At 41.4% G+C, this 20081-nt stretch overlaps 3 protein-coding genes across 3 annotated transcripts; all 3 read right to left on the minus strand.

Moving 5' to 3' along the window:
- Nucleotides 1-514: 514 nt before the first annotated feature.
- On the minus strand, nt 515-6311 carry LOC112291264 (calreticulin). Its single transcript, XM_024538425.3, has 14 exons — nt 5950-6311; nt 4963-5070; nt 4571-4763; nt 3925-4183; nt 3663-3716; nt 3444-3491; nt 3021-3107; nt 2630-2687; nt 2460-2527; nt 2240-2335; nt 2060-2113; nt 1595-1732; nt 1422-1478; nt 515-1161 (listed from the first exon to the last, which is right to left on the minus strand). The coding sequence occupies exons 1-14, from the start codon at nt 6017-6019 to the stop codon at nt 1144-1146; spliced, it is 1308 nt and encodes a 435-aa protein (XP_024394193.1). The 5' UTR covers nt 6020-6311; the 3' UTR covers nt 515-1143.
- An 860-nt stretch (nt 6312-7171) lies between these two features.
- Nucleotides 7172-9842, minus strand: LOC112291265 (uncharacterized). The gene is made up of 3 exons (XM_024538426.3): nt 9703-9842; nt 9249-9317; nt 7172-9104 (listed from the first exon to the last, which is right to left on the minus strand). The coding sequence occupies exons 1-3, from the start codon at nt 9730-9732 to the stop codon at nt 8598-8600; spliced, it is 606 nt and encodes a 201-aa protein (XP_024394194.1). The 5' UTR covers nt 9733-9842; the 3' UTR covers nt 7172-8597.
- A 2101-nt stretch (nt 9843-11943) lies between these two features.
- Nucleotides 11944-18474, minus strand: LOC112291263 (protein disulfide isomerase-like 5-4). The gene is made up of 15 exons (XM_073538870.2): nt 18232-18474; nt 17242-17332; nt 16930-17024; nt 16325-16382; nt 15939-16138; nt 15648-15705; nt 15480-15520; nt 15200-15274; nt 14872-14928; nt 14302-14368; nt 13656-13802; nt 12960-13172; nt 12675-12836; nt 12442-12519; nt 11944-12285 (listed from the first exon to the last, which is right to left on the minus strand). Exons 1-15 carry the CDS (start codon nt 18270-18272, stop codon nt 12208-12210), a joined length of 1461 nt encoding a protein of 486 aa, XP_073394971.1. The 5' UTR covers nt 18273-18474; the 3' UTR covers nt 11944-12207.
- Between the last annotated feature and the right edge of the window lie 1607 nt (nt 18475-20081).

The following is a 20081-nucleotide window of genomic DNA, read 5'->3' on the forward strand; positions in this document are numbered from 1 at the left end:
GTCCTCATTGTAGGAAGTCTAGTAGTCATGCCTGTTGTATTGTAATACCAAAGCCTTACTAATTTAAGGAGGGAAATGGAGACAAAGATGCTGCCCTATCCATAGACCTTTCATAGCAAAAGCAGCATTGTTCCAAGGCAATATCATACATGCCCTGAGGTTCTTTTTACATTGTAATATTATCAATCCTTGGAGACAAAGCTAATGGACAATTTGAAAATCATTCTTTTGATTCCATCCTTATCAGTCAACATTGAAGATATATTTTGCTCTTTGTGAAATTATTTGTAGCATGCTAATACAAAATTCTGTCTGGAATAAAGTTGTATACCTTCATTAACTTCCATAATTGCTTTATAAAGGCCTTAATAATTAATATAATTTTCTTTTCATTGTATTTTTTTTATGTTTTTTAAGAATGTTAATTTTTTTAAATGAAATCCACTAACGAAAGCAAAATTTTGCAAGGAATCATTAGAGAATCACTAGAGAATCAGCAAGAGAATCATGAGAGTTCTGTTCAAACAGCATTGTTAGTAGTGAGTTTCAAAGGCACTGGAAAGGATAATGAGGTTTTGCCTGAGCAACTCACCTCATGAACAAACATGTTGGCACGGAGTGAGTACGAGGCTGAAAATCCAACTACAGCCAAGAGCATTCTTTCTGTCTTCTTTTGAAGACGAGAAGCCCTACTCTGAAAACCATCATAGTTTAACCTTACATATCCTTATGTAAGTTCACCAGATGAGTTAGGCTATAGAAAAATTCTAAGTGATGTTGTGAAGTAAAACAAATGTAATCTGGGCGAAAAAGGCAACTAATCTGCAGTAAGAATGAAGCAAAGCAGAAGAGAGTATGTTCAAGATTTATATTTAACAGTACTAAGAGCGATACCTCCGCCAGCAAAATAAGAAACGTCAGCATTCATAGCATGTGAGCATGTTGGTGTGTAACGCACAACAGGAGTCAAGTGATCTAATTAGCAGGGACATATGGTTTGGCTAGGAAAGAATCACATTGCGATCGTCGAATAGGATGCATCGATACAGCTACTTGTACTGAAGGTCGGATCTTCATCTCAGTGGTTTAGCTCAGCGCTTCTCCATAATTGCTCGTTTAACCATTCGTGTACCAGCAGAGGGATCAAAGTTCATCGTGATCCTACAAAAAGCCACACAAAGCAATTGTAAGACACAGTATAGCGTTAGAGGGTAAATTTAATCCATCCGACCAAGAGAATCCGACGGCAATGTTTCGAAGGGGAGGAGCGACATTTTGATAATTGAAACCTTTGGTGGTTTTCAAACAAATGTGCGGCAAATCAGAGATTGCAAACTGATTCAAAATTTGAGGTTCAAGATCACCTCTCCACAGACATGCTAAATAACAAAGGGTGGAAATCACAAAACAAAATTCCTCACATCACCGTCATCGTCGTCATGAAAGTCCTTCTCTTCAGTTGGATCACTATCGTCAATCTGAAAGTAAATTACACAGAAAATATCAGTAGATAAGACATCTATCAAAACGGACGAAATTTAGGACTCCCTAAAGGCAGAATGGCTTCAGGACTGACGTTACAACCACAACATACCTCGGAATGAGTTGGCCTTCTCCGTTTATTCAAGCGCGCTCTCTCACGTCTTTTTCGGTATTCAGCACCTTTATCAAAATTGCGGTCTCTGAACCGCCTCCCGTGATCCATGCTAGCGCGATTGGCTTCAGCTTGTCTCTAAACAGACCACATTTCACGTTCAATTATCAATTTTTACGTTTACTGTGTAGTGCCCCAGTTCTGTTTCACGACAAGGGCCTCAAAATAACTTAGTATGACTCCAATGCTCGCCAACTTAACATTCAAGTAGATAATTACCGATTTCCTGACCACAAAAATCTACGCCATAACCCTACATACCAAACCTCAGTACAGGACATCATCAGGAGTCTCGTATATATTACATAGAAGCCAATTACCATGCCAGAGCCCTGAATGAGCATTTACAAGATGACAGCAGCCAGTAGGCAGAAGGCCCCAAGATGACATGTGAAAAGAACTTACCTTCTCTTCTTGGCGTTCCTTGTTCTCGATCTCTTCAAACAATTCCTTCTCGCCCTATTCATATTACGAAGTATTGGCAGATCAGAAGTGGAGTCTTAATGCAGGTTTTGGAGTAAACACTTTTGTAAATATGAAAGACCTAACGATCATGTATGTAATTATATAGGCAAAAGATCTTACTTCCTTAATTTTTCCCCAGGTCTCCTGAGCAAACTGCTTGGCATACGCAGGATCGTCTGTAACTAAAATATTATCGAAAATTGACCCTGCCTTCACCTGGTGAGCAAATCTCTAAAGGTCAGCCCTACAGTTCTTCAATTCCAGCTGGTTTTATAGCTCATGATAATGGATTCAAGCTTTGAATAACTGTAGAGCTGCACTCAAATAAAACCTTCCACACCTGCCATAGTTCAATGCCGAAAAACTTCAACGGAGGCAAAACGTACACGTCAGGATCCTCTTCAAATTCTGTTACGTCGCATCAACAGTTAATTCTCAGGTTTACGCAAAATCGAGAAAAGTTACTAAGGATGCGTAGGCAAATTAACTGCGAAACATGCAGTGGTTTACCTGGGTTATCGATGAGAGGAATCTTCCATTTGCCTTTGTAATCAGGGTTCTTAATTTTCTGCAGAGTCAAACTCATTACCTCTAAGATTTCATCAAATATAGCACAATGCAGAAACTTGCTAATAAAAACCATAGTGCTCGCGAATAAAGACCTTTACGTGGTGTTCAATGCAATAACAATGATCATTTCTTCATTCAGTGCATCTCGACAATGCCACGGATAAATCCAAGCTACTGTAGTCGGACAGCATACTTCCTTTAACCCCAACTGCTCTAGATAAACGTGAGACCATCTGATCCCCTCATCCATTCATTTCCAATTCTGCACTTTCAACACCATGTAAACAATCTACCAAGATGTACAAAGACATGCAACAAGCCAGATACTCACCTTTTGGGTCCATGGCCGTTCGTAGTCTGGGTTTGATATCAATGGAGCTTTCCATTCTCCATCAATTTCATCATCCCAATCTTCAGGCTGCAACAAACATTCAAGTTTCATAGTTACTTGCGGGTAACAGATACAAACGAGACACTCTTCAGAGACCAGCTGCGCAACCAACTAAAATATAGAGAGAGCGGGTTATAAAAGTAATAAGCATACCAAAACTTACATGCGTGTAGAAAGGTTTCTCAACTCAGAAATTACATATTGTCACATGTATGTAAAGAATATATAGTCATTCAGCTATGACTTAGTCTTAATTGACTTGCAGTAGGATTGCCTTCTTTATTCTTTTCGCAGCACACATTGCTAACCCTCCCCTAATTATCACCATATCTAGAGACAGGTTAAGTACAAAAATTCACACACCTTCTTAGCATCTTGGTCTAGGATTTCCTTAGATATTGAGTCATACTCCTACATCAAAAGGAGCAAGTTCACAGCGACAAACTGAGCCTTCATAGAAAGCAACACATCACACATACGATTGTATCGTCGTGTCATGAGAAAATAACAGCGCATCATGACATGCATGAAAATGATTACAGTAGGTTCTCGATGAAGATTTGAAAAGAAACAGCCTCAAACCTCAGGTTTTTTGTCCACTTGATCTGGAATGAATTCATCATGCCAATCTTCCGGCTGAGACAATGTAGTAAATAACCAACACGTAGAACAAGCACAACACAACAAGGCAGAACGTTACAAAATCTGAGTTTCAACCATAATGCTAAAATAGATAGTACAATCACAAGAAGCTTGCATCACATTCATTGTGAGCAGGAGCTGTCAAAACAACAAATCCAATAGGTTATAATAAAAAAATAAAAATAAAAATAAAAATAAATACCTTCTTGGCAGTGGGGCCCTTGATTTTCCGGGGTGGCAACAAGTCCCAATCTTTGTACAAGCTGCCAGATTCCTTTTCTTCGTTATCTACCAAAATACTGTAAGTGGCATCTGGTTTGACGATAAACGTGTAAACGTGGGAGAGCTTATCAGTCTCACACTCCACTGTCTTCTTGATTGGATGATTCTTCCCCTTGTACCAGATAATCGCATGGACTTTTTTGGTTTGGGAGCCACAAATATCAGGTCCAAACATAATACTGCACATATTCAGTTCCACTCTAAGACCGTAACATACTTCTCGTGCTTCCGGCACTCAAGCTTATAAGAACGCTAAGCAATGACATAATTATAGGATTTGAGTTATTAAAAAATTGTAATGATTGAACTAAGCCCGTGTCTCCAAACCCCAAAGAGGCTGGCACAAAGACGATTTTCGCGTAGGATACTGACTTAAGCAACCACTTATAACCTTAAAAGCCAAGAAAATACAACACAACATATCTGAATAGCATCTCGACCATCGATCTGTAACCCCAGCTTTGTGCTATCCAGTACTGAATCGAGTATGCGTAACTTACCAAACCTTAAGTTTGTAAAAAGGAAGTTGAAGGATCAAGTCAACGCAGCTGAAGATATAAACTTACCTGTACGGGGTATCACCACCAAAAGTCTTTTGATCCACCTGACCACTCATTAGTTTCACGTAGCCACCCCCGCATTCGATATTCTGTTCATGTTTGACTTGGTACTGGAGTACAAGGGTCCTGCCCTTGTTATTAAACTCAGAAATTTTTGCAGAGATAGCATAATAACGTGAGTCTGGTACTGTTTGAATTCCTGTCAAAAGTCAGCCAGGAACTGCAACTGAGATAGAGCAATAACTAGCCCGTAGGGAATAAGTGCAGTATCCCTGGACTATCGACGGCCACTAGAAATCAGTTAGTTGAAAGAAACTAACGGAAGGACATCGTACATTATCACTTACAAAATATTGGTCTATTCAGGGTGGATTACGCACGGTTTGATCAGCACAAACCTTTGTCGTTTTCATCTCCATACCACTTGCCAGCAGTATGCACAAAGTTCCCATTGAGGCCTTCGCTTCTCTTCCAATCCGACTGAACCCAGCGGCTCTCCCAACCATCTTTACAATCAACGAATATCTACAGAAAATGGTTAGTTCAACTCTGATGTGGTAAATTGCGAGCGTTCACTTTCCATATCACAGTGTTACAAACAAAGCCCATTGTCACGAAACTTAAGCTAATTATCTGCTAAAAAAATTGACTACAGATTTTAAGGAGATACGCATGGTTACTTGCTAGTTCATCTTTATCAGTACCTGATATTCCCAGTGCCAGGATTTACAGAAGACACTTCAAATTCGACCAGTTAGACAAGCGTCAAAAGTACAATGCAAATGTCCCCTTTGATGTCATTAACATGTTCATTTTAAAATACGACAGAGCGTGGACATGCTTCACCTATCGGAAGATAAAAAAAGGAGCTTGAGGAAGGAACCTCAAAACTTGTCAAGAACATTAACTTAAAATACAAATACAAATACACCAATGTCCCTGCCCGCATGATACATAATGCAGGATTTTCTTATCAATACTAATATCACCATAGAAATCACTGGAGCTGAAGCTGAAAGAATTCGAAAGCAGATTTTGCGTCAGTCTAATAATCAAATTCTTTCACATTGCCTAATTTCCAGTACCAGAAACAACGCCGTGGTCAAGTACCAGTAGCCGGCACAAAGCGCACAAACCTCCCATCCCTCACAACATTAAAACTAATACCTATTCCAAAACCAGATTCCACGTAACGAACCATACGGCCATACGATCAACTCCAAAAAAACCTCAAACCATGAACAAACTACTACAAACTTCAAACGTTACAAAGGCAATCACAATCGGCACAAACTCGTCACGCAATGTCGCAATGACACCAACCGAGTGCGTAACAAAACAATCGGAAGATAGAGGAAAAAACCAGAGTTGTGACAGGATCGTACAGTCGAAACGCTCTTGGAAGATAAGCTCGCAGGCAGCGAAAGGAACGAGAAGCAGCAACAGAAGTAGCATGGCGAAGACGTCAGAAGATTGAGGAGCGACCTAGCCTAGAAGCAAAGATAAACAGAGTCCGACGATAGCGAGGGACTAAGTAAAGCCCCCCCGCGCGACATGCCCAATCTGGCACCCTACTCCCTCAATAACAACACTATGAATATCAATAAAAGAAAATGGCATTTCCGTGCTACAGCTTCAATGCGACGCGAAGCTCTGCCGTCCTGAGATGCCGACGGCGTGAAGCAGTACGAGGGTCGTCGGCAGGAGCTCCGTTGCAAGTCCGCCATCGCCATCGCCATCGTCGTCTCCGATTTGCCTCCCTCCCCCTCCTTCGCTGCCGCGCTCAACACCAACTGAAAATTTGAATTGTATTCCATGCTCTCTTTCTTCGATCCTTGCCTTCCACACTAATTTCGACGCCACTCTAATTTTTTGTCGTGGAATATTTGTGTTCCTGCTTCGTCGTCTTCACTTTCAGTGCTTTGTTCTATCGCTGGAATTTTAAGAATGTTCAGGTCAATTTTGGAACACTGGTGTTTTTGGATTATTAGTAGTTGCTCTTTTAAAATAAAATAAAATAAAATTATATCACTGACTGGTCTGTATAACTTGATGCAGTTTTCAATATTTGACTTGCAACTCTTTTGATATTTCATGAGGTGGGTGATTTGGTGAGATATCAAGTGATATTTTGAAATATCACATGATACTTTGAACTTGCATCACATGTGAAATTTCATCCATAAAGATCATGATTGAAACCTCTTATTATTTATATTTATATACATACATATATACATACATACACATTTCTCTTCATTTTAGCATATCCAAATGAATCCAAGCTCACGACAGGCATTGACAATGCACCAACGAACCACCGCGTTGACCATGTACACTCGAAGTCAACGGGGTGAAAGTCAACGCAGACAACTCGGTGGAATAGATGCATTGAGTCTCGTAGGTTCTGCGGTTTTGAGTCATGTAGGAAGGTGCGCAACGGTCCAATCAGGTTTTATAACTTTGTGCGCTACGTTTACAAGCCAAAGCGTAGAGAATGCACTACAGACCAGAAGATTATCTTCTTCAACCCAACTGACTCGGTGGACAGCGGGCTGAGTCGGAAACCAATTTGCAGCGGACACCAGAGAGAGAGAGGCGAAGATGTGGAAAAAGAATGCAACTATGGGTGGCAATGGATTTGGTTCCTGTGTTAACGTTACAGCGGCGCGGGGCTTGGACACTGGATGTGAGTCAGTGTGCCGCGAATAAGTAAACCGTTTCTGATAGACTAACAATTTAGAGAAGCTTCTCTAAAAGCTTCTTTAAAAGCTTCTCTAAAAGCCCGGTTTCGTAGATGAGGCCGAACCCGCGGCGAGAGTGCAGAAGGTGCGAAATCCCACGGCCAAGGAGATGAAGACGCTGGTCGTAGAAGCTCCGAAGGTAAACGGCAGATGCCGTCTCGTGGGACGGAAGATTTCTAAAGATGTGATGATAAGGCAGAAAGCGATACATCCAAGGAAGTTCAGTCACGGGAAGAAGCGAGATATGGGAGAGGACAGCAGTTGAGTCCACGCGCAAAGACAGACTCTTGCTCCAGTTCACTCCTACGGTGCCTCAATCACACTACGCTCTGTCGGATTGGTGCTGACCCCGCAGGAAGTGGATAAACTACACACGTCCGAACGCCACTACGATTCTGATTCACCTCCGCTACCTCCGACGCTTATGACCTGTCACGACAACATACACAACCCACAATATCCGCGTAGCTAGAACAACAATGCAGAAAAACACACAGCCATTGCATCTTCTGACAGGAAAATCTTCCCGTTTCTACAGAAGACCGAAGCACAGAACATACACTGCTCATCAAATGATTCTAAACGAAGGATTCATTGGGTCCGATAATGCTCTCAACTACACCGATTTACTCCAATCCTTCTCTAGTAACCGTGATGTTATCCATGACGAAATTACAATGTGCATGACAAGTTCCCTGCCAAGGTTCACTTTTGTAAGAAGAATCTGATAACACTGATACTGACATTCTGTGACAGAGCTGAAGTTCTTCTATGTCAATTTCACCCATAAATCAGGACGACGCCGTTTCCTGCGCCTGTGCTTTGGAGCAGTACTGGATCGAGTGGACATGTTTAATATCCCTTACACTAATCAAGTCACAATCGCAGGAAACGCCGAAAAATTAATCAAAACTCACAAATTATTTAAATCCGACCCTTCAGAGTCTTCTATGGAACCTAATTACCCTAAAGACAACTGTTTCTTTCTCCAGGGCCATGTCCAGAATTCTCAAGCTCTCTACAAAGACTACCGTAAATTACAATCTACTGGTTCAATTCCCACTTGCAAATTAATTTACTTCGCAATATCCATACCCTTTCCGACCAGAAAATTAAGATGAAACCTGGCTTCAGAGGCGGTTGATCATCTGTGATGCGCAATCCGCTTGGAGGAGTCTACTTGCTCCTCTGCATCAACCGAAGCTTGATATCCTTCCAGAAAATCAAAAGGTATCGCGACACAACAGCAGCTTATCAAATTGGTGAAGTTTAAGGAAGGTGCCTGGTTGTTACAACATTTTAAGCTCGCGTGCGTAGGATGTTCTCCGGACATGCGTGGAGGCGGAGCGACAGACGGAGCGGGAAACAGATGCTGAGAGCTGTGGTTGCAGAGCACGGACGCCTGTGACGTAGAACCGGAAGACTTGAAAGGCAGAATTGAAGACATTGAAAGGATTAAGAGCAAGGGACGTTGCCACAGACGTTAAGGTAGAGAGGCGGGGGAGGAAACGGGAGAAAGACTGTGTCCAAGGGGTGCTCTCCCGATGGCGCTTGTCCAATGAGTCAGTGTGGAGTAGGTATGCGCGGGCTGCTTTCTCTACCAGACGGTTTCGCATGGGCGTTCGGGGCGAGTCAATCCTCTCCACCATGGAAGAGCCTGGAGTGGGGATTATCTCCGCCAGGCTGGTGTACGTAGGGGGGCAATACGCCGCCCTCGAGATGTGTGCCGCTGAGGTGGAAATTGGCCGCCGACCAAAGTTCACAAGCGCAAGCTCCGACACATTCTTCGGCTGCACCTGAGGGTGACACACACCATGCACAGTCAAAAGCTACATAGTTTACGATGCTTCACTTTCTCAGTTGAAGGCAGCATGCCAATCACTAGCATAATCGCAATCAATCCAAAAACTACGTCCACAGTCCAGAGGTTCAAAAATCACCTTGTAATTCTCTGCTGCACGTCTTCTGAGCAAATTGTTAGGGCAGCGCTCCAGAAGAGCACGCTCCATCTGCACAAAAAAAAAAACAACGTCTGAGGATGTTTATCTAGTGGTATTATCAAGCTGAGCAGGCACATCTACTCCGTGCTACATGCCTTCCCGCACCCTTGCCGCACAATGTGACGTATCCCACCCGCTGAAATATCCCGTGCCTGCGACACAAGCACCTCTACCTGCTCCCAATAGCACAATTCATTGCGGTTTGCCGTATGAAAACAATATCCCGAAACAATGCTATCCCCTACTCAACCCCTGCTTCTCCTCCTCCTGCTGCTGCTGTTGTTGCTCATGGTGCGACCCGTGAGATTCATGTCCTAGCGGTCTGTTGCTTTTGAAGAGTCCCAACAGTCATCGCCACCCAGTCCAAAGTGGGAGAGGAGGGCGAAACGCTTACGTGAACTGCCGAAGCTGCACGCCAACTCATCGTCGCTGAGACGGGAAACGAAAATACTGAAGCTGTTCGAGAGAAACTAACGATACCGGACAGGGGGATGGAGGCGAGTCCTTTTTGTTGCGGGGGCGCAGACTGCAAGAGTGTCAGAGCCTAGTAGTTCGTAGTCGGCCTTGGCTGCACAGCTATCTGCTCCCCCGTGGACCAACGGTTCCACATCCTACGAAATCGCACAACCAAACGGTCGCTAAACTGACACGAAAATTACTAATTATGCTAGTATCTTCCACGTTGCCGCTTGGTGGGGAACGATTCCTCACATCGACCAGCGACTCGTTTACTAATCATCGATACCCCACCACATTCTTCCTCGAATCCGTGGTATTAGATTCACCGTATTCGATGGTTCTTATACTGGTCGATTCTCCGCGTCTGGTTCTCGCCAATATCGAGAACCAGTTCCCTCCGTCCTATGTATGGTAATGACTTTCAAGCTCTTTTCCCTCGCTACTAGATTTGAAAGTGGATGCTGGTTCCAGAATGCGAGATTCATATTAAGAAATAGATTATCATCCTCGATGCGCCACCAAAATTGTATCGTCATCACACCCCAAGAGCATCCTCAGCAATTGTCTGACAAACTCCCTCGAATCACTGCAACTGCCTCAATAATCATCGAATCCCTTTCGAAAGCAAGTTAAGGCAGTGGATAGTGATTCTAGGTTGTTTGTGGTGGCTTGCTGCAGGTTAAATTAAGGCTCCAAGGGTGATCAGTGGCAATCATAGTCCATGGTTAATGTTTAACCAAAGTAGAAGAAGTTCAGATTACTGCATTCCCGCACTATTGGAACAGCCCAATTCGATAGTTGCGATGGAAAAGTCTTCATGCTCCTTAGAACGTGTTTCATAGTTGACTTTCGGGTTAGAGGGTTGCGTTGGCGCACACTAGACATTGTGCTAGCTAGTAAAAAAAACTTCTAGTCTGGAATAAAATCACCCAATCAAACCAGGCCAAAGTTTCCTCTAATGGAAGCCTTCAGCATGGTTTGCGACGATTCTGGCGCTCGTCTGACCTGAGGGTGCAAACTGCCCTCCTTGCCCTTGAAAGTGCTGCAAATTTAGCTGGCTCATGTGCTCTTAAGGACCGTCTCCCTAAATTTGGCCTCACAAGCCCAGATTCTGCTCTGAAAGACCCCTGTGGGAGGGCAGCAGAATCCATGCGCGGTACTTCACTTCATGGCGGCCTTATATGGGAAGAAGCTGTTGGTCTCCTGTTCCTTTTTTTCTCGGTCCCTTTTTTTTGAAACCATTGTTCGCTTTTCCTTTTCATCGTGTTTTCTTCCAAGCTCATGAACAGGTGGGAGCGTCGGTTTCTGTTGAAAGCGAAGGCCCCAGTTTCAATTCAAGTGGAGTGGTGGTTTAAAATCATCTGCGTGGATATTGAAGTTGCATTGAAAATATCAAATCAATGAAATGCTTCCGCAACACGTTCGACTTCATGGTCAAGGAGGTTCACTTATGAACGAGATTATCCGTTGAGGAGTTAAATGTGAGGAAGGACCTGCAAGGCGAAGTGGGCGGTAACAATTAATGCTAGGATGCTCCTCTCTCAAGAGTTATGACGCTCACCTATGAGTTAACCAGTTGCAAAGTTTCTGACAATCATCATAAGATTGGGGTGACCGAAAGGACCCTGACCTTTTCCCAATTTGTAGGTTTTGACTTTCCCTATGTCGAAGTTAATCGACTTGTTTATGCCGTTGCTGACAGGTTAATTATAAACTGAGCTGTGAAGCGTTCGTGGACAGACAGCCTTACATCGGTTTTTGGGTTTAGGATGTGGACGACAGCACATGCCTCAAGGGCACGTGTAGTAAGCTCTGGGAGCTTAAATGTGTCTGAATGGAGAAATCCCTGCTTGTTAAATTGGGATTGATCGTGATTGTTTATGTCGTGCTTCGTAAGTTGAGACTGAGCAGAGGTGCAAATCATCCCGACTTTAGAACTTCAACATCACAAAAGAGTTACTTCACTATGCGACTGTGGGTTTACTTTCTGATACGGATGGCCATGTTGATGCTTTACCCGAGAGCACGTTCTCATTGTGGGAAAACATGCAACGATGAATAATGATCTCATTAGGGGAGCCTTGCAGACTGTAAAATCAAAAACCGGTATTGATTTGCAAAAACATCTTTTGGATACGATAAAATCAGGCATTCTCTAAGAGCTCTAATGGCTGAATTTGAGAAAAAAATTAGAATTGAGTAGCTCGCATCACCATTTCTGATACAGCGATTCTCCTCATCCACCAGCCGAGAACCAAATAGGAGTAACCAGCACTACGACACCTTGCAAAAAAAAAAATGCTTTGAGTGACAATCATCTGTGAGGGAAACTATCATGACATGGGTCGTTGGATGCAGTATTGAACCAGTTTAATCAAAACTCTGCTATATCAGAATTAACAGCACTACATCAGGATGATGGAATGGACTACTTAGGGTTTCAATATTGTTTGCCAAGTTCAACTTTCTTCATGATATGCATCGCATTATGCAACATAGAGTCAATAATACCAGCGACCTGCACCAAAAACGTATGCGAATTAGCACTCATTGTCTTCAAAATCTTCAATTCAATCTCTATCTATGACGTAAACAAACAAGTAAAATAAAATAAAATAAAATAATTATTTTGAGCACCTTAGTCCATTACATAGTTGGGATTAGGGACATTTACCGTGAAAACACCTCCAATAATTGCACAAAGATTTGTAAGGAAGTGAGAAAATGATTTCGGATTTTCTTTTACCAAAACCTGCAGGAAAAAGGACAAAAGAATTGAGGATACATCCGGTGTAATGAACGTTTCAATAATAGTATAAGAACGGCTAAAGCTGGCTGCGGGAATGAATACAACAGTAAGTTTGGTAGTTGTAATAATTATTTCGAAGAAAATTACTACTGGCGTACCTGCATAGGAGAGAGTTCGTAGTGGAACTTCACCACGGGGACTTTGGTAGACTGAATCATATTGCTATGAGCAGTGTAATCGTACTGCTCAAGAACCCTTAAATCTTGTTTCCGGTGAAGCGTAATCACCTCCGTCTTGACAACTTGCAAGTAATGATCGTGCTGTACATACACAGCTGGATTAGAAGCTGAAGAGCAACTCATGAATAAAAATGAGGACGATTAACTTGCAACGTACTCAAGTATGTGAGGGCTGACATGTATACTTATACAATTGCCACATACCGTGATGTTTTCGTATTCGGAAGGAAATACTTGCCCTGTTAACCGATCAATATTACTATCCAACGCAGGTAACATTTCATTGACCCAATGAACAGACCGCCATGACGTCTTACGACCAAAACTGAAGAATCCAACATAATGGGTCATATTCATGCTGGTCGCGTCGAAGGAATGTGAACCAGAATGTGCGGAAATCATCAGTTCTCCAGGAACCTGCCACACCAAAGACATAATCGTAATGCAATGCTGACACTGCACTCCACATGATTAAGGGAGTCTAAAAAAGTAATTTATTTTCGAAATTTTTGATATTGAAGGCTTACAAAAGCGATCAAACCTTGTTTGAATACCCACATGATACAGTTCGAGCATTCAAAGTCCAAAACACCCAAAAAAAAAAAAAAACAAAACAAAACAAAAAAAACAAAAAACTCAGCTATACTGCCATGCTTAAAATTATATGAACCAGATGAACGATTCAAACCATGGTTTAGGAACAAATGTTTGAGTGTAAAACAATGGAGGGTGGGCACCATCTATACCCAAAAAATACATGAAACAAGAAAAAGGTGAAATCGACCACCTACAGCCACAAGTAGCTGATGACACTACTAAGCAAGTGAATTACAATTAACCAATTTCAATGAGGTTGAACATTGATAACGCGATAGACGAAAAAGAAAAATAATCGTTTACCTTCTTTACCCTGACAAATCCCTCAACCCTACAGCCTCCGGCTTTAGGTGCAGGACGTTTGATGGTCGCGTTCACAGTGATACTAGACTTGTCTTCCAGCTGAAATTTTCCGTCCACCGTAGCTGGTGGGACTAGCTCCACCATAAACTAGAAATTACAGAAGAAACATGGTGAGTAAACCACATTTTTCGTCTCCAATTAGACTTGACAGTCTCAAGCACAGTACCCCTGCAATAGATTCTCCGTTTGATGTTGGACAACTAACATGCAAAATTCCTAAGTGCAAAATAGGCAGCGATACTTTGGTGGGCTACTCAGTTCATGTGTTTGTAGGTGATTGAATGTTTGATTTGACTTTCTTGATAGAAGCTGTTCAGAAATTCAAAATAGTAACTATTCGAATAAGAGTTCAAGAGGTAAAGACTGCTAAATGCTTAGCATTATGACAAAACATTTTGGAAAAGTTCTCCCGCGCCAATTACATGACCCGAATGCCACCGCAGTTATTTTTAGTTTGTAAATAATTCAGTAGTTGACGTTTAAAGAATGTTTGACCTAGGGAATTCCTTGAAGATAAAAGAACATTACCCTTCCAGATATATATTGTTATAATTCATTTAGAACGTAACCAAGAAAGAAAACTTACGGCAACCAGGGATTCTGTATCACGCTCTCCATAATAAGATTCGTGGTCATGTCGCCCATGCTCATCCCTGCAAAATTCAGATAGAATTAAGTTCTTAGAGTAGAAGTGTAAACTGCGAATTAAATCTGTGGCATTAGATACGCAACGAGCAGTCATTTACAAACTACAGATACAAGCTCAATAAAGAGTACACACAAAAGTTCCTTAAAGCGGTCAGTTTTGAAGCATGTCAAACTTAAGACCAGGAGATTGACCCTACCGAACCAAGTACGATGAAACGTCTGGAGATCAGAAAAATACTTACCCTCTAATGTTTCAAACCAAGTAATCATTAATTCAGCCAAGCAGAATTTGCACAAAACAAACGCACATTCCGAGAGTAATCAGAAAATACGTCGAGAAGAATTTTGTTGCGAACTTTGCAAACATATTTGTCTTTTAATCATGATGGAGCAGAAACCGTGCTTGATGAGTATCTGATGATAAATAAGAACTTTCAACTCCTACGCTTGTTCAAAAATCTAGTCTGTATATATGACATGTAATAACTAGAAAAGAAAATCTATGTACCTGACATCATGGCCCTTGCGGAAAATGCGGATAGATGGATAACCTTGGATATGATGGCTGTAATCAGCAATTGATTAGCGATTAAGTAATACATTTCATCATGATATGATACTACAAATAGCCTCTGGAGTGTCATGAGAAAACTTGAGTATTAGACTAAAAACAGGGTCTAACTCAGGGCAAATTACTATTGCAGAATAAAAAATTCAAGGCCTACAGATTACTGAAAAGTGAAATCTATGCACAATAAAATGAAGGCAATAAAGGGCTTCACCTAATTACATATAGCTGTCAATGACCTAAAAACATCAGTAGATAGGGAGCTTACGATCTACAAAGCTCCACATTCACAGTGCAGTCAACCTTGGCCAGCAAAATCCTCCCATCCATCTCTGGGTTGTATCTGTACAGCAGTAAGTTTTAACTTAGCCCCACTAACACTTTTCACAACTAAATCACCCAAATCAGCGTGCATTGCAGCAGAAAAAAGTCAGTTCAATCATTTCATGTTTCTAATCTGCTGATATCACATCCAGAAGAAATTCAACTCATGCACTCGCGAAACCACACAATTCAAGTCGACATTTTTTCAAGAAGGAGGCTACTACTTGTCTGCAATAATTTTGGCCGCTTTCTCCCAAGAGGCTTTCTGCCAGGCACAAAGGAAAAACACGCAATAAGAGTTAGTCTTTCCTTGCACCTCGTAATCTCGTACAAAAATGTGACTGACAGCTAAGGTTGTTCTAAAGTCAGAAAAGGAACTGTAATTTACTCACAAGCTTGTTGCTCCAGGGACACCATGGGGCGTAAAAGTTGACAACCAAAACACTGAACCTGTAGATGATCATCCAACGTATCACTGTAAAATCCTCAAAAGCACGCCGTAACAGGATAAGTAGTGCACAATTCACGTCTTACCAACTTGCGTTCTTGAGGTGCAAGTTTTTAGCCTTGGACACTAGCCTGAAACGAAAAGGCATACTGCCATGTCGATGTCTACAAAATCATATTAAGAAGCAGAAAGCTGTATTAAGACCAAATACTGCAAATTGCTCCGCAAATCTTACTGCTGGGCGTATACGTCAAATGTGTTCTTATTGAGCTCCACTGCACCCTCTCCAAGATGTTCGAACATGTCCTCTCCGACATCTTCATCACCATGACTTTTAATATTTGGAACAGACCCAGCATGAAACTCCTGCCCTATCCGTTGCAATAGCGGATCGATTGGGTATTTCCTTACAGTTTTCGTCAAATTAAATCTATGCTGCAATAATTTCAAGACAATGAAGCTTATAGACATTTCTTTCATCTGAGATGGAGCATCAACCGTGATGATCAATGTTCGTTTCATGAAAGGTACCATATAAAAGTCGTCTCCAAACAAAACTTTAAACAAGTAACACAATGTTTCGTTATGCTCTCCAAGAGGTCCGTAGCAAACAAAACTTACTGTGCCTAAAACATCGCTGACGTCCACTGAAGCAAATTCACACGATAGAGCTGGAAAGCTGCAAGCCAAAGGCAACCACCCAACAGCGAACAATATTACAGGGCTTGCTGGACAATCGCTCAGTTCACAATCCGTAATTTTGCTTCCAAATAATGCCACTAAACATCATAGAGAAACGAGAAGAAATAAAAATAAAATAAAATAAAATAAAATAATAAAAACTGTCCAATAACAAAAACAGTCTTGAGCAACAGCACAAAGACAGACAGCCGCACAACTGATTGGAATTCATCATATCATCGACCCACCTAGTGAAACAAAGCATTAAATCTAAAAACCCTTGTCAATCGCATTATTTCTGTCGACAGAGTCACTGAGAACAGCAATAGCAAGGAAGATAACTCAATTGTGCGCGCAACATTTGTGAAGGTGCTCAGGACTGTACTTGATTATTGAAAGGGTTCTAATGGCATTCTGACGAGTCGCAGAAGCCTCCAGGTTTTTAAAGAGACAGAAGCTGGTGGTAATTCTCAGTAATTTCATTAAAGCCAATTCAAACCGTTGAAATAACATAAAACAGCAGAAACATGATTACGGAAAGACACCTCAGGTTGAAGTCAATCCGTAGATACTCTCCGTCTCTACTTCTGTCAACCACTACACTGGTTGAAGTCGTGGTCGATAAGTAAGCGCTCAACTCCTATGGATCAAATAATGAAAAAAGCGCCGCATAAGGAATTAAAACAATGTAACTTTGTCAAGTGAAATCAAGCTTAGAATGTTAGCAACAAACCTCAAAAGTAAAGAAACATTGAGGCTTTCTTATTTCGCGGAGACTTTCCAGGATTGTTTTCTGACACTTCCCGGATGACATTACAATGCTAAAATAAAGCAAAGGTATAATATGCGGAAGGTACCATTCCGAACAGGAACACCATAGTGAGTGCAGCAATGATTGATAATCCAGCTCCAGATAGAGACGCTTCAGTCAGGTCTCTTGGTATTTTTCTGCGCTAAACAAAATCTTCAAGGTCTTAGTATAGTGTATTTGAGAGTAGGCTCCACTTAACTGACAAATGAAGCTCCACAATAACCAAAGAACCATTAGTGCCTACCAGGAGGTAGATTGAGTACAAAACGCATTCAAAATATTCGAAGCACGCCAACTATCTTGCTTAAAAAAGGCAATCGAAGACAAAAATACATCATTCATGCTCACTCCAACCCTCAATCCCATAACCATAGGAACTAAAGACTTCATGATACTACATCAAACTAGATCTGTATCCTACCGACAAACACCCTGACCCCCCCCCCAATTCACTATTTAAACCGCGGCTATAACAAGGTAGCAGACTTCAGAGTCTCTTCACGATGAATGGAACAACGCAAACTCATTGCTAAATTAGCATAGAACCAAAATTGCCTCCCTCCGCTACTCCAATACTATTCCAAAATCAAATCAGAGAACTCATCACCGCATACACGTGAGCTGCCGAGACCTAAAGCACAAAAATGCAACCCATAAATTACACAAAGCACAACTGAACGCCAACTCTCAATTCAATGGCGGTAGATGTCAACCCACACCACCGCATTGAACAAATGCGCCCACGACTTAGTTTCCTATCCAAGAAATCTTCACTTCTCACAAGACCCCAACTGCACGATCACCCTCAATACTCCGCGTCACCATCTTTCATAAACCCTAAGTCAAACTCCAAAAAAAAAAAAAAAAAAAAAAAAAAACTACACTACACTACACTACACTACACTAAACTAAACGGTACAGACATAATAAGACCTTACCAAGGCCACGGCAAAGAAACCCCCTGAGTAGCGCAAAAAAAAATCAGTGACATCGTGGTCACAAAACGGGGACAATGAGCAATCCGCGAGGAACGAACCTGTAGAAGTCAATCGACTTGAGTTTACTAGTGGACACCATGACTGCAAGCTCCCCCTGGCAACTTCTTCAGCGGCGATTAAGCGAGGTAAACGCGACGGTGCAACCCCGGCGGTGCGGGGGCGCTACATAGATCAGCAACACAGATGCGCGAATACAAGTCGGAAGAAATGGAGTGAATTGTGGACTGAGTCCCAAGGGACCAGCACAACCACGAGACGACGACGACGACGACGACGAAACTGTTAAGAAAATCGAGAGCAAGTTGAGCACCATCGCTCTTCTCTGCTTGTTCTTCTCAACTCTAGTACCCGCCCTCCCTCCTCATCCCCTCCTTCCGGTTCTCTACCCCCGGCACAAAGGTCCCGGCTGGACTGAGATTCTTCTCCCCGGGTATTCGGGTTCCGGTTTCACTGAGATTCTGTTTTCCGGGTATACTGGTTTTAATTAGACCGAGATTGTGCTACTCGTGTACTAGAGATACGGTTATACTGATGTTCCGGGTACACATCTCACTGGGGTTGGTTGATATCTAGGAAGTGTGAGTTGCACTGGTTCTATGAATGCTCGCAGTTACTGCCAGAGCTACTAGTAACTAGCATTCGAGGCCCTCGCCTTGCTTCAAGAGTGATGTGTGTAACTCCGTTGTTGATGCATAGTAGTGTGATAATGAACCATTATGTGTATAAAGTGGCAGAGAATCGCACGAATTTATTTTTTCAGTACCACTAAAATATTACGTACTTATGAAAAAACATTAAAATAAAATAAAAAATAAAATAAAACAGAACAGTCCACAAGGGCATCCCATCGATCGATGGAGCGCCGCCGTCGGTTCTCCGCGCACACGAGCTTGAGTTGCCACGATTACAGCTCCACATGAATCGATCCATCAATCCATCAGCCCACCCAGCCCAGCTTTGACTTGGATCTTCTCACAATTCCGGTCCATGATCTCACACAAGACTGTGTGATTTGGAGGCTCCTGAATATCTGATCTACAGGAAGCAAGCAGAAAGAATAACGTGCCTGCAATTGGGTAATGCATTTCTGCATCAGATTTTCATAGTAATTTTGCGTGAGTGGGGTATGCAAGTTAGTCCCCACGATGACGGACCCAGTGCACAGAACTGGTAGTGGAGCAGTTCGCTAGCTTAGTAGGCTCTCCACTAGTAAATGACAAAACAAACATTGGTTGAAGGGCTCTTAGATTTTTGGTTTGATGGTAAACTTGAATGGATTGAAATCTCAAGTATTTATGAAGAATCTCGTACATGAAATTAGGATCACAATTGTTTACATGTATAAATCAATTTTAATTTAATGTTGGTAACACTTAATTGTTGATTATTACATCAAGAATTATATATAGTATTATGCCATTAAATGTTAAAGCAAAATTACCAAATGTATTCATTGAATAATGTAAGAAATATAAATTGAATATAATTTGTACTAGGAAACAAATGCTATTTTCTCCTTCTTTTTTTTTTGTTTTTGGTAGACTTTTATATTATTATATATATAAGATTTTCTTCTCTTCTTTTTTATATATATTTAAAAATTAAAACAAAAATTTCTAATTTTCATGAAAAATAGGCAAACAAGGAAATAGTAATATTACTTCTAATATTCATTTAAACCTATATATAATTTTTTAAAATTAAAATAACATATATTTGTATATCTATATATAGTGTAAAATAAAGAAAGAAAGATAATATTTCAACCTTGATAGTTAGAGTATTAAAGTTATTCAAAAGTGATATTTGTATATTAAAATTTTACTATATGATCTTATATTTAAACTAGAATAATGTGATGACTAAAACACCTATCTTATAATATAAA

This window comes from Physcomitrium patens, chromosome 14 (genome assembly GCF_059467195.1).
Source record: "Physcomitrium patens ecotype Gransden chromosome 14, ASM5946719v1, whole genome shotgun sequence".
In the NCBI taxonomy this organism is placed as follows: domain Eukaryota; kingdom Viridiplantae; phylum Streptophyta; class Bryopsida; order Funariales; family Funariaceae; genus Physcomitrium; species Physcomitrium patens.